This window comes from Pinus tabuliformis, chromosome 3_2 (genome assembly GCF_031772625.1).
Source record: "Pinus tabuliformis cultivar Carrire ecotype Pingquan chromosome 3_2, CPIR1, whole genome shotgun sequence".
Lineage (NCBI taxonomy): Eukaryota > Viridiplantae > Streptophyta > Pinopsida > Pinales > Pinaceae > Pinus > Pinus tabuliformis.
This window is the reverse complement of record NC_142302.1, coordinates 24,949,513-24,964,850: the sequence shown is the minus strand read 5'-3', so window position 1 is coordinate 24,964,850 and position 15,338 is coordinate 24,949,513. Positions and strand designations below refer to the sequence as shown.

Here is a 15,338-nt window from a genome sequence, read left to right as displayed (position 1 = left end):
AGCCTTATTCTAGCGGGGAAGAGCCGAGCATATACATACAGTGCGCGTAGGCAGTAGGTATAGGTATGGTTTCTTGAAAGATAAGAGAGCAGTTCTTCTATTAGTTTGTATTTGAGTAGTTTTTCCATTAGAAGAGCCTACTGACAAGGAGACAGTACAGATGGAGTCACGCTCCAACCACTACTCTTCGAAAGGCATGCGAATTCGAATAACTGCCCAAGAAGCTGCTGGTATGGTGCGGGGACTTTTCTGAAGAAGCTGAGTTTGCATTGCATGCCACAATCGCCTCGCTTTAAAGGCAAAGCGTAGAGATCAACGTTTCAAGGAAAAGCGTAGAGATCAGTTGCCATTACCTTTTAACCCTCTCAATTCAGGTAATTCTCGTCTGCTTCAGATATGCATGTTTTTAATGTTTAAAGAACACGTTCTTGCTGAAGGAAAATTGACAGAATTCATTGTATTTAGTTAAGTTGCAGTAACAACTTTAGTTTCTCCAATTCGGATTAATTTGATAATATTTGGTTCAAATGTTGGTGCATGAGCATTTCTGTGTTTAGTCTTTGGGGAATCATCTGCTGAAAGAAAGCTCTAGGGAAAGGCAATCTGTTCAGCACATTCGTAGAAAATTTTCTTGAACGTTGTGGTCTTGATGTACACTGCAATAATCCGTAGGTTCTGTTTGTTCGTAGATTTAGGTTTATTTCTAAGAACGAATATCCAGTAGTGCTTTTGAATTTTTCGTTAGGTAAAGAAATTAAGAATTCGCGGATTCTTTTTTTCTGTTCTGGTCAATTTGCTCATGCTACATTCGACCTGACTGACGGGTTTTTGTATAAAGACTCTTATTCAGGGTAAATATATTGGAATTTGCCACAGCATAGGAATCTGCGCACGCGTTTGGAGCCTCATTTTTTCGGTATCTGTGTGGGTCTATTTTTCTTTCAGTCATGAATCAAAATTTTCTATTTGAACGAGTCGAACTGTCCGCTACAAAAATTAGTGACAAAATCGGTATAAATTTAGGTTTGCAACCGTGGAGTTGTTGTTAATCTCGTTCAGAAAGAAATCTTGAAAAGTGCGTCGACTGAGAAGTTCGGCTCTGTTAGCTTTTCAGATGGTAGAATTTTATAAAGCTTCTTGTTGTCCCGTGTGTTGAAATTGGATCCCCAAAAGCCACTCAAACCGTGTTTCTACAAAATAACCATCATATTTTGATTGATTGAGCGGTTGTAGAATTAGGTTTATAAAATGAACCCAGATTGTCAAAATATCAATCATAGTACTGAATTGTGAACTCTGACACTTTGTATCCTCGGATTTTGGCAACTTTAGAGGGATTTGTTGCAAAACTTCAGTTCTTCATGGAACTATGACTAACACATCATTTCCGCCCAAATTTTACCGTATCAATCAAAAACTTGTTAGTTCGGGATGATAGTTAGTGCACACCTCCCGTGTGTGCTTGTTGTCACGTTTAACTGCAATGGCATACCTAACAAACATCTTCTCACAAGGTAGAGCCAATATATTTGACTATTATAAATTCAACTTCTTTTGGCAGAAATTATTCTTCAAATTTAGTAAGAATTCTGTTTCACGTTGGAGCTCTAGATGATTAATGGGAATTTTGATCCCGAAACTCTTCCTTCCAGGGTTTTGGCCTGTTTTAAGATGATCTATATTGTTTTTTGTGAAATCAGAATATTTATATTATGATTAAAAACATGAGCATACATTACCAAATGTTTCTATTGGTCTGTCACTCGGAAACCAGACCAATAGCATAGACCCAATATTTTGAAATTGTTCATATCATTCATAATTTGAGGATTTAATAGTGCAAAAGCTGCTAGGAGTGCTACATAGAAAACATAATAATATAATGCTCCTCCTCTGCACCGCTGCCCCTCGAAGAACGTAATGCTCTTTGAGAGGGCATCTTTGTAGTCAAAATTGCCATTGCCAGGGAAAGAAGAGTCTAGCACCTCTCTGAATCTACTCGTTGCTTCTATTTTGTTCATTTCTATAGATAGAACAAATAATAATATATCGAATTTATTCATCTTTCTTGGCTGGGTAGACACGGTACTGAGCACTAACCTATAATGACTATGAATTTGTAGAGCCATTTCAGGAAAGTTCATCCGAGGGAGGGACATGAATTTGAATAGGAATGAGCTATGTGCTAAACTAATGGAAAATTGAGGTTAGTGTAAAATGTGAATCCCTTCAATTTGAATAGGAATGAGCTATGTGCTAAACTAATGGAAAATTGAGGTTAGTGTAAAATGTGAATCCCTTCACCCCTCTCGTAACAGGTGAGGCGATAAATCGTGACAGGGTGGTTGTGGCCGAAGACATTCCACGTGCATGTAGCATTTTGGTGCCAACAGAAAAAGATTGCTTTCAATACTTATACCAATGGTAACTCTATATATGCAGAAACTTACAGCTTCTTTATCTAATCTGCTGGGATCAACCCACTTACACCCCAATTTCCACTACAAAATATCAATAAAATACCTAATAAATTTAGTGAAATCTTGATGGTTTTTATAAATTTGATCTTCTTCGCCTTCGTTTGTCAGTACATAATACGAATTTACTGCATTTTCATCAGTTTCTTTTCCTATTAATGAATTGTCTCACAAAGTGGTTAAACTTTACACTATATTTGAATGTATGACCTTTTCGATAGGGTTTGGAGAGTATCAAATGGTCTTTTACAAATTTAATATAACTTTGCCTAATATTGTCGGTTTGTTAGATAATCTGAATTTTGCAGAAGGTTCATTAAAACTGATGGTTATATTTAAGAACAACTTGGCCTTCATTTTTGTTATGGGGGTCCTTCATTTTTATGAGCTGAATACATATCTATAAATGCATTTTTTTATCATTTTTCCAATTTTCATACTATTTATGCAATTGAGAATTTGTGATTATTTAATATTCTTAGTTTGAATATTTGTGATTATTTCACCCTTCAATTACTAGCCAAACTCATCTTGGCCTTCATTTTGTTATGGGGGTCCTTCATTTTTATGAGCTGAATACATATCTATAAATGCATTTTTTTATCATTTTTCCAATTTCCATACTATTTTTCTAATTTAAAAAATTATATCCTATGTAATTTTTGGTATCTGGTCTCTAACTAGTTTCAATCCTTCTTTCATAGACCCACTCTACCTCATCTTTGTAAAATGTCATATGTGATTTATGTGAAGTGTAATCAATTATCACTTAGAAATTTGAAATTGGATTCATATTTTGGAAACACTGTGATATCTATGTATTTGAAAAATATGTATATATTTGAAAAATGAGAAATTCTCTTTTATTCAATCATAGAGATTTTTATAATGTTTTTGTAAAATTTTGTTACAACTTTTTATAATATAAATATTTATCAATATTTATAAAAAAAGAAATATATAATATAACACTATAACATATATTTAATAACGTATTAATATTTTTTAGTAAGTAGTATTTTTATTAATTAATATTTTGCTAGCATATCTAATCAAGATGTATTCAACATCGATTTGATATTAATATCTGGTTAATATTTTAATAAAATATTAACATGTTATATAAAATCACATTAATTTTATAAATAATAAAATCACATTAATTTTATAAATAATAAAATAACATTTTATTATTTGTTATTTTATTTATTTTTATATATAATGAATATGTTTTAAATAGCATTTAATAAAAATAAATAATAATAAAAAACATATTGGAACTTTGTATCTTGGTGTCTTTATGTTGAAACCATCTTCATAGAGCTTCTTCAAAGGCATCCTCTTCCTTCCTAAGTGATGTGAAGTCTTGTTAATCTTGATGTGGAGTCTTTTTAATCTTTCAATTTTTTTCTAGGCTTGTTTTGAGTAAGGACATGAGATGGGAGTTACTTTTTAGATTTGTTCTACAAAGAAAATATTTATTAGGTTATGAGAAATTTTTTTCATTTTTAGGCCGATAGGCCTTCCTTTGAAAGGGACTTTCGTCGTCCCTTTGCTTCTCAGACTGACACTGGGCAGGGCATAGAGTTGGCATAAACCCTCTAACCACCCACACCTTTGTCGGCAGAGTTCTGAAAGCGAGGACTCAACCCTCTCGAAAACCCAGTTATGCGGTCCCTGTTTTGCGGTGCACAGCTTGAAACCCCTGTTCTGCGATGCACGATCAACAAATTCGTGCTTTGGAAACCCTGTTCTAAGGATTGAGCTGGCTTTACAACAATAATGGTTCCTCCTCAGATGCGGCAACGCAGTTCCATGGAGGAAATGCTGGAGGCAATCAAGGGCCACGAGGATAGATCCCGTGACAACGGTATCCCTCCTGTACTGCCAATGCGGCCGACTTTGAAAGCCAGGCCTCCTTCTGCAGTCAGAACAAGAAAAATTACCCAGACATGGTTTAATCAGAGCAATGATCAAGTCCCTAGGGACGTTCAAGCTGAGATTCCACCGGTTGATGTTCAAGGTATCTGTATGAACAAGCAGAGTGAAAATATGACAAATGTTGATCAGTTTGAAGGGGATCCCTTGGCCGATGGTAGCGATAACGGAGTTGCCGAGGTTAATGCTGAGCGCAATAAGGGTTCAAAAGTGACAAGCAAACCCCTTTTCGCCCTGATGCCCAACATTGATTCGAATATGGCTGGGGGTGCTTTAAAGGATAAACAGGGCTTTAAGAGAAGGAGTAATCGAAGTCCAGTTGAATCACCTTACAAGAAGCCGGCGGGAACATTCAAAGATCGTTCGGGCGACAGCGATGATTCGGAAGCTGGTTCCTATCCTGCATCAGTGGAGGATGACGGGAAGTGGACGGATGACAGCGTTTCTGGCATGAAAAAGGTAAGATTGTTCAATACTATAGTTTATTTCTTCAAAGATGTTTCACTAAAACAAAAACATGTAGCCATGGATAAGCTCGTGGTTTAATTGCATCAGCTGCTTCCTTAACTGTATTTACGCTGCGGTCTTAGTCTTATTATTATTATATTTCACCTTTTCCTGGAAAAAAAAATGGATTAAAACCTAATTTGTTAGACAATGCCCCGTTTCAAAATGAATCTATTAGTAAAAGCCTTTTTACTTTTGGTTATGATGTAATGAATCTATTAGTAAAAGCCTTTTTACTTTTGGTTATGATGTAAATTGATGTCTGAGTTGAAGTTTGAATGATTCTCAGCTTGATTTTTAATCTATTTGAAAGCCTTCTTTCACTGTAGTTGTGCCGCAGGTGTAGATAATCAATGTTGTTAATGTAACAAGATATAAGATCAACTTAGGTGTAAATAACAGCTGAGTTAAATCTGAATACCATTTGGTATTTTGCCCAAATGAAACTAGAAGTTATCATAGGGATATATGTATTTTGAGAACAGAGTCTGTTACCTCTTCACTGATAACTTGCGCTACCCACAGCGATTACTTGTGACGAGGGTATCGCAGCTCGTGGAGGAGGAATGGAGAAGTAGAAGCCAAAATCAAAGGCATCCCCTGCCATTACAGGCGATCATGCTTCTGCTGCTCATTCATCGCCTTCTTCTGCGCTGACAGACGGTGAATTTCTTCTGCACTTACTTCGAAAAGGCAATAATCAAGCAAACAATGGAGGCGGAGAAGGAGATTCTACCGATAAAAGGAGGAGGAAACAAGAAGCCATCGCCGGTTCTTCATCATCAGCCGATGAAGAGCCATGGCAGCTAAAGGATCCAGCAGTTGCAGCATTAGGCCCTAGCCATCGTTTCCGCGGGGAAGAAGTCATAGCACAGGGGTACCATCATCATCTTCAAAGTCCAAGTCCACTTCCACATCCACATCCACATGGTTGGCTGCACTTACATTCATCACCAGCGACTGCTGTGGATTACCGCCATGTTAATCACGACGATGCCAATGTTAATTTTGTTAGCGAGACAGATGCTCCATCGCCTTGGGCCCGTCATCCATTGCCATCGCCATTGCCGTGTTCCTTTGATCCATCGCTGCTGCACAGGCCACCAACCCAACTCCAACCCCAACCCCAACCCCAACCTCAACCCCAGTCAGCGAGTCCTTATCATCCAGTCTTTCCTGCGGGCGGTTTTCAGATTCAAAAGCCCTATGATAAATCCTTTCCTGAGCCTTGTTCGTTTGTTAGCCCTGGTGGCGGTGATGGTGGAGGGGCATCTTCCGGTTCCCCTTTCAATGAGAATGACCATTTGGGTATCTCCCGGGTGCTCGAGGCTCCTTGGATGACACTGAGTTTGCTGAGGCCGCCACTGGGGGCAGGAGGTGAGAGCGGAGGACAACCACCAACTTGGTCTCATGATCCTCAGCCCCAGCCCTAATCGCAGCCTCGGCTAGTGTTCAGTGGCAGTAAGGGGGTAGCGAATCATCATCATCATGGGCCCACATTCACTGGTGATGTTTTGCACCAGCAGAAACATTGGCCGCAGTCGTATGGGAACGGGGCTGACCTTTTCCAACACCTGCAAGGGCTTTCTGAAGAAAACAGTTTTTTGCTGGGCAGTTTTGGTGCACATCATAAGCTTAATAGTACAGGAGGCAATGCTACTATGAATGAAATTGTAAGCCAAAAGTGTGTTGGGAGTGCAAACCTAAATGTTGGGGATTTTGCTCTGAATAGGAACCAAAAGTGCGTTGGGGGAAGCTCAAATGCTTGCTATCTTCCTGTGAATGAAAACCAAAATTCATCTTGTCAAACTGGATCAGTGCCCTGTCAATCATGGTCAGCTGTAGCTGAAGAGCCATTCAGCAGAGATGGAAACTTGATGTTTGGCTCAGTGGTATGCCAGTCTGAACGTGATCGCAGTGAAAAGATGTTAGAGTTGCAATCAGGAAATATTTTCCTTAACAATGCTGAGCTTCCATGCAACCTACAGGGTAAAGGTGCTGTGCGGTTTCCTTGTAGGCCTTCCTCAAGTAAACAAGTCTCAGGAAATAAAACAGTTCCAGAGGAAGGACTGCCTTGGAAAGGACATCCATCAAATCGATTAGTTGATCAGCCCAGAGTTTCGAGAGGAGCATCCACTCCATCTTCTGAGCAAGTGATTATAAAGGATAAAAGAGGTTTGGATCAAGAAAGTAGAAATGCTGTGCGCAACCAAAAATCTACTTCTCGCATTGCAAATACATTTGATACAGATGACAGGAAAAAGGGACCAGAAATTAAATCCTATGTGCAAATCGAAAGGAACAGTAACCAAAGTATTGCCCGGCGCATCAGACATGGCCAATCAGATATAATTGGAAAGGATGACATCAGAAATGGAACAGCACAACGGGTGATCAAAGAAAGGCATGCCAGGGAAACGGGCAAACAGTCAGTGGAAGTTATTGCAAATGGAGAGGGCATGGGGAATCACTCTTTGAAATCTCGAGGAAGAGGTATATACAGGCATCGGGATGACTTTGAGAAATGCGGGGAAATTGAGCATGAATGGGATATGAAAGAGTCACAAACCAAGGATCAAAAGCAATCTGGTGTTTCTGATTCATTCTCAACCATTACTGATCATTTATCTGCTTTGGAGGTGAATGAATTTGGTCACTGCAAATTTAATGACGACTTGAAAAAGCATATCCTTAGTAGGATATCTGATGATGCATCTTGCAGTCAACCAGTTACCTCTGAACTGGAAAATCCCCGTTCCTCTTCTGGGAGCAATTTGCATTCTGTTCTAGCATCACAAATGGAAAAATCTCAAAGACAATTCCACGGGGTTGCTCTTTCTGATGGAAACCAGAGGTCTAGGATTGAAAGAAGGCGGCAAGGAAAACACTTCTCAAATTTAACTGGATGTAGATATCAGGATTTTGATAAAGAAGATACTGGCAGGTTTGGTGGAGAAAACCAACCGTCCAGTGATCACGATTCGCGAGATAAATATTGCAATGAAAATAGGTCAATTGTCCCTCGATTCCACAAGGTAAGAAAACAGATTCTTGATGCTTGATTCTCGTGTGTGTCTTGTTTGGAATCTGGATATAGATATCCTCTAAGAAACGCTTCCTTTCTTATTTGATGACAGTGCAATAGGAATGGCATATAAACCTCCAATTTCACTTTTCTATTTTTTTCTGTCTCAAGTCTTTAAAGTTCTGTGAATATGTTGACAGTAATTTACCCTTATGATGTTGTTGCTTATTGTTATTTCTCATCAGCGGCAGAGCTTTGTTTCCATCACTGAAGTAGAGCGATTTTTAATGTTGTGTTCTTTGTCTTTTAGACGTCACAAGCTTGCCATATATAATTTCATTACCTTTTATGCCCTTTAGGTGGTTGATTTGATTATCAAGTGATGTGTGCTCATGGGCAGAAATGCACAGGGCATCAGAGGCCACACAAAAAGTAGGCACAATTATGCATGTGCTGTGCACTTTTCATTACATGTGAATAAAATCTATATGCACACTACAAAGCGTATAACATTTTGGGAAGATGAGTCTATAGTGCATGCGTAACAAGTCATCTTGAAGTTGTTAGAATTAAAGCTAAAGGCGAAAAGCATAAAGCTAGGTGCAAGTTCTCATCATTTTCTCCCTGCTTAGAGGGAACTGTTCCCAGCTTCTGCTAACCTAAGGGGTACTCAATTTCCATGAAGTACATAATACTCTCTTGACTCTGTGTAGTTGGGGTCTTGACATGGACCCATATCTTCTGATTTTGGGGTCTGAAAATCTTCTGAACGTGGACTGCTTGAATCAAGTGTGGAACAGTCTGTCATGCTGGAGTTCAAAGTAGAAAACTGCTGACAGTTCTCCTTGCCAAAATATCCGAATTTGCTCTCGTGTATCATTTCCTATAGAAGGCAGCTTGAGTTGGTGATGTTCGACTCTGTGTGGATCCAAGTTGGAGTTGCTTTAATAGCTAACAAAATTTGCATTATGAAATTTTTCACAATATAATTTCATAGTAAAAAAAGGAAAAATAATGATTTATTTATTTATTATTATTATTTTAATAGCTCAATGGAGACCGCATTCGTAAATGCTAATCTGAAAGCAGTCATAAGCAAAAAGATTTGTTGTTCTTGTCTAATTTAGTGAAATCATATTAGTCTTGCTTACACCTGAATAAAAATTGCAAAATCCTCCATTACCTAAATAAAAATTGCAAAACCTCCGTTAACTGTTGCAAAATTGAACTCTTATATATTTTGTTGCACCTATCATGAAATTCACACAAGACCTATAGACATTTGGGTTCAAGATGCTTAAAGATGGTTTTCTGTAATTACGTGATGTCACCTAAAGTATTACTATTATGGGTGAACCCTTCAGAATTAGTGTTGGTACGTGGCATGTGATAGTTACAAATACAGTCAGAGTCTAGGATTACAAGTGACGTCAGGATGAATTTTCATTTTTGCAACTGTTTCTAGTAGATATAGATTACTATGGATCATTCAAACTTTTGTGAGCCAAGTGTGTACATGTGTCATGAAACGAGAAGACTTAATTCTGTCAGAAAGTTGGGGATTATGGTGAGTGCTTTTCACAAATAAGATAGATCCCTTGTTTTCTCTACTATAAGAACACAATTTGATTCATGATAGATCCCTTGTTTTCTCCACTATAAGAAACACACTTGATTCAACTACAGTTGTGGTATTTGGATGGAGATGCTTCAATGTCAATTGTATCTGTTCTCTTGTTATATTTTAAGTCAAGCCATTTTTGGCTAACATGCAATCTTTTGAGATTGTTCCTTTTGGCACATGTTGGGCCCTAAAGAGTTGAGGATGAACAGACATTTAGTTGTGGGATAATTCTGAGCACATATTCAGTATGCACATTGCTAGGTACAAAACCCCTCCAGTGCCCTAGTATGGACAAATCTGTGGTAAATTTTCTTTCATTCACTTGACACCTGCACAGATCTGTATAACCATATTTTATTATATTGTATGAGCTGTTTGGAGCCAATTTTTGGACTGAAGCATGCACTTATAGACTTATAAAAATCAATTGAGTTTTGTATTTGGGTCAAGAGAAGTGAAGAGCTTTACAGTCTAGGGTGCAGGAGATCTTTTTTTGAAATTGAATTTGCGAAAATCAAAATAGACAGTTTGGCCATGCCGATTATGAAATACTAAATTGATAATGTAGATCACATTTGAAACTGGGCCGTTGAATCTCAATCGCTGTTCTAAATAAGTAGTGAGACTTACTTTAATCTCTGGAAAACCTTAGCTCTAACTATTGCAGAGCAATACTGAAGAGCGCAGATGCTCGAGTATCATCACATAGTTACACATTGCAATCACTAGGGAAATACCAAATTTTAAACTATAATCAAAACTCCAACCAAAGAAAGTAATTGACAAATTACAAAACCCAATCCTGCTTTCTTGCATAATCAATATTGAACACGTGCACATCCAATTACCAAATTTTGCATGATCCTCTGCAGATTAATCTCCTTCCATTAATGAGCCAAAGGAGTAATCCAAATTGGCGATGCAATATCACCCTGTTTTTATGCATTTCATTTCCTTTTTGCAAAAATGCAATGCATTGCATTGGTCATTAACTATAGATCTGTTGCTTGACACAGAGTTGTTGAGAGTGTTGGAGAAGGGGTGACTGACCTCAAGGAGGGTGAGAGTGTGCTTCCCTTATTTACTGGAGAATGTGGAGAATGCAGACACTGCAAGTGAGACGAAAGCAACATGTGTGATCTTCTAAGAATTAATACTGAACAAGGGGTTATGATAAATGATGGGAAGTTGAGGTTTTCAATCAATGGAAAACCCATTTTTTATTATTATTATTATTATTAATATTAATGTTTAAATAAAAATAGTTACAAAATTATTTATAGATCACAAAATTAATTGTATTTTATTAAACATCACATAAGAATACAATAAGTATTGGTTTAAGAATATTATAATTTGACTTTCTAATCGCACCATACAACAACGGGCCCTACCTTATTTCCATCTGGTTATGGTTACCGAGATACACGCAATGGTAAATGTTGACATAAACCAAGTAAATAATATTACGGGGCCGACCTTACTTTGAATATTTCTCTAGTGGAAAGGAAGAATCCCTCAAAAGTGCTTAAAAAGGCAGTTTCCCCAAAAGCATTTTACCTGTCAAGAGGGCTTCAAATGCCTGGCCCATGAATTGGAATTTAACTATTAACAGATTTCAATGCTGCAGTGAATTTACTGATTGGAATTCCTCCACCCTCAAAAAACTATAGTTGAAATAGTATGCCTATAGACAGTTGAAGGCATTTGAATCATTTTTTTGTTAATGGGCATTTCCCATTTTCCATCTGCACTTCAGATACTATGTCGTAGAAGAACTGAAAACCAGATACCTTTACATTGCCAAAAGGGCTTTGAATATTTTACAATAAATAAGAAAATTCTTCGGCAGAAGCTCAAACATTTCACTGCCTATCTTGGCCATCAGAAGGACTCCAAATACTTTGCCTTCTCAATGAACCTGGAATATTACTCATCCGAACCTTCAAAATTCAAATATTTTTACTCCTTTGTAAGAAATGCCAGGCTACTACCTGCATGTCAAGGTAAAATTATGTTGAAACTTTCCAAATATGTAATTTGATTCTACATGTAGGAGAACCATCAGTGTACCATTAATCTCAGCGCTGCAAATCCAAGTAATCCGAATACTGATGGTATCAAGTGTTTCAAATTGATCCATATTAGCACACAGGAGAACACGTTCCTGGAGGGATTTGAGAATTAGGCATTAAAGGCGTTTAGATAGTATTAGAAAACTTATAGACAGTAATATTTATGTATGGATAATATAATTCGAGGTAGAGTTCTACATAATAATAAAATTTTATGGATTAAAATATCTACTCATGACTGGGATTAAGCTGTAGACATAATTCTAGATAATAATGGGGAGACAAATCTAGACAATAGGAAGAAATTAAAAATTATAATAAACATTTATAGATAAGGATGAAGATGGATTAAGCTCCCATTTAAAGGGGTTCAAGCTTGAAATCTAATCTTGATGTAAGGAAGCATAGAATAGACTGGGGATAAGCTTTATGGAAGAGACTGCCTCAATTAATTTCAATGAATAAGAATTTGGCTGTTGTGCTCCTGCTTATTTTTTTTTATTTCTAATGTTAATGGGTTGTTTTTTTCTGATGTTTATTTGACCTTTCCTGTATTGCAATCCCATCAAGCCCATTCTGATTGCATCACCCCAAATTACTACATACTTCAGCGGACTTGAACCCCAATCAGACCAGACCCACTTCATCCCTGATATACCCACAACATATTCTGTAACCACTTCTGATTTTTCATCACTTTTTACTGCTACAGAAGCAGCTCCCCTCTGTCATAAAGCCCTGCGTTTGTTTCTATTCTTTTAAAAACCTCATTGACCAAATACAAAAAGATGCTATTTACAGCCCAGAACATCAGGATCAAAACAGTGCACAGCATGAAAAGAATTGTTACACAAATTAGACAAAGGAACCATCAATTCCAATCTTATCAAAACAATCATATATATTTTATTTGTAGAAATTCAGACAAGTAAATAGAACATTTAAAATATTTGCACTGTTTTGCCTCTTAAAATGCTTGAAAATGAAAGTTTGAATTGTATCTTGGACAGAGCATAGATTAATAAGTGCTAAAAGCTTGCTTTGAGGGCCAGAGAAATACATAGTGTTTTGAATGGTGGGTTTGCCAAAATGGAATCTAAAACCACTATATTTGAGGACTTAAGTATGTAAAACAAAATACTTTGAAAAATACAATACATGAATTTAAAATCGGTTTCAAAATTTTAATAATGTTAATGTTTTACTTCTACTGTCAACCAGTAATGTAAGTGATTTGTTTTAACATTTGCAAATCACAAATTTCTCCACTTTTCATTTACCATGTACAACGTTGTAATTTACTTTTTATTTAGAAAAAAACCGTGCTGCCAATAATCTATTGAACCTATTGAGCTTTAAGTATGAACGCGTTCTACACTTACTATATTAATATGAATGGTTTGGTTTTGGTTTTGTTCTTCTAATATCAAATGTACTAGTACAGGATGGTCAACGTGGTTATTGCCTTCGTCACTACATACCTTTATATATGCTTGACTATCTATAAAACTTTCTCCCTTTCACTAATCCTATCGGCCTCTCTTTGTACCTTTTGGGACAATTGCTAGTTTAGGGTATTTCAAGTGAGGGCTTTATTGTTGAGGAGGTGTCACATGAAAATTTTTGTTTTAGCAAAGCACTTAAACTTTTAGACATATTTTCGCCATTAAAACAGTAGATGCTCAACTCCTTCATATACCCAAGCCTTGTATCCAACCTTTAATTTATAACCCCAAAAAAATTCAAAGATCATACAAGTCCATCTTTTCCATCATTCAAATTAATACCACAATTCTTAAGATTAACAATACAAGCATTCTAAACATCTACACATTCCTCCATTAAGATCCAACCCTTTCCATAAGAGCTATTATTATTACCAGTTATTTGCATAAAGGCACTTTGCTATATTTCTTAAAATATGATATCCTTTGAACTTGAACTTCTAAATTGGCGCATTTCAAATTTACACTAAGTCCTTACTTCCAATATATAAATCAAGTCTTACTTGAACCTTGTTATCCTTTCACAATCTTCAATCAACCATTTGCCAATCAAAAAGGATGTTAAAGTAATTATATATATATTTTTTCTTTCTTCGAAAAAACTCAATTAATTAATTATAATTATATAATATTAATCACTATTTTATTTCAAAATTATGTGATAATATTTTTATTAAAAATTTAATATATAATTTTAAAAAAAATGATTTTAAACATTACTTTAACTAAATTTAATGAGCAAAAATAATTTTTATATTTAATAATTTAATATTAATATTTTGATATAATTAATACCATTATTTCAATTGTACGAAACTTCCACATATTATTATTTTTAATTTTTTAATAGGGATAGAAGGCATGTTATTTTCTTGCATTGAATTTGTATACGAAGGCAACAAATACTAAGTAGAAAGTATAAAGTAATGCCAACCCAAAATGTGGGAAATAATATAGGTGTCTTCAACTAAACCAAGTAATTTATGGATAAATATAAGGACCATACGTGGTTTGGCCTCACTTGTAGGTGTTAGTCAATCATCATGTGATGAATGTACCAAATTTGAAGTCTTGTATAGTGAGCCCACTTGAGGTGGTGAAACAGACTTGAGGGGTGAGAGAATTACTATGAGTGATGTGAGTCCAAAATAGGTGACCTCACATATGCCTTTATAAAATTGACGTGTAATTTCGAAAGATGTATGACCAATAATAAATGCCTTCACAGAAAGCTTCAACAAGTTGTTGATAAAGATAAGTGCATAAGTGATTTTACATCCCTTTTAGTGGTAGCCATTCATCATGTAGTCAACGCACCAAGTTTGTGGATTTGATTGGTGAACTTATTTGAGGGGATAATAATTGATTTAAATTTTATCAATTATGTTAGGGGTCAGTGGGAAAAATGATAGTCCATTAAATGTATATCATAAAATAAAGTTAGGGTGAAAGTAATTGAATTATTTATAATTTTAAATATTTTTAAATTAAATATATATTAAAATATTTTTAAAATATGTGTTAAATAAATTTTATTTTTTTAATATTGTAAAGTTATTTTTTATTTATTATGAGTGAAAAATATTAAAATAATAAGCTTTTTAGTATTTTGTTTTTTATGTAAAAAGTAATTGAAAGCAAAATGAAGGATCGTTTGTAGGGAGATTCATTATTGTCACAATGAGGCAAAGTCCAATGACACGTGAAAAAGTAAGTGAAAAAGTAATTGATAGCAAAATGAAGGATAGTTTGTGGGGAGATTCATTATTGTCACAATGAGGCAAAGTGCAATGACACTTGAAAAAGCTAAGTGAAAAAGTAATTGATAGCAAAATGAAAGATAGTTTGTGGGGAGATTCATTATTGTCACTGAGGCAAGTCCAATGACATGTGAAGAAGATAAGTGAAAGGTTGAGAGTCAATGTGACAACTAGAAAGATAAGTATAAATAAACTAAATTAAAATATCCATCCTTAACTTTATTGTAAAATCTGTATATATTATAAGAATGAATACATTAAATAAAATGTGAAATAAACAAAACCTTTATATGAAACAATAAAGAATTTAGAAAAAACGAATATATAGATTAAGATAAAATATTTAATGAAATGAAATAATCATGTTTATATAAAACAATTAAATATATTTATAAAATAAAATAAAACATTTAAGAAAACAAAGTAT

The 15,338-nt window shown here is 35.5% G+C and overlaps 2 protein-coding genes across 3 annotated transcripts; both read left to right on the top strand.

Annotated features, from left to right (window-relative positions):
• The first annotated feature begins 4,049 nt into the window (after positions 1–4,049).
• Positions 4,050–10,754, top strand: LOC149179625 (uncharacterized). 2 transcript variants are annotated; one of them, XM_089415742.1, is made up of 2 exons: positions 4,050–4,874; positions 10,588–10,754. In XM_089415742.1, the coding sequence occupies exons 1-2, from the start codon at positions 4,260–4,262 to the stop codon at positions 10,594–10,596; spliced, it is 624 nt and encodes a 207-aa protein (XP_089271868.1). In that variant the 5' UTR covers positions 4,050–4,259; the 3' UTR covers positions 10,597–10,754. The 2 variants fall into 2 exon arrangements, with proteins under 2 accessions (XP_089271868.1, XP_089271867.1); XM_089415741.1 differs by lacking the exon at positions 10,588–10,754 and adding an exon at positions 5,448–5,755 and having other exon boundaries at positions 4,054–4,874.
• LOC149179626 (uncharacterized) lies at positions 6,042–8,345 on the top strand. Its single transcript, XM_089415740.1, has 2 exons — positions 6,042–7,957; positions 8,307–8,345. Exons 1-2 carry the CDS (start codon positions 6,584–6,586, stop codon positions 8,328–8,330), a joined length of 1,398 nt encoding a protein of 465 aa, XP_089271866.1. The 5' UTR covers positions 6,042–6,583; the 3' UTR covers positions 8,331–8,345.
• Positions 10,755–15,338: the final 4,584 nt, after the last annotated feature.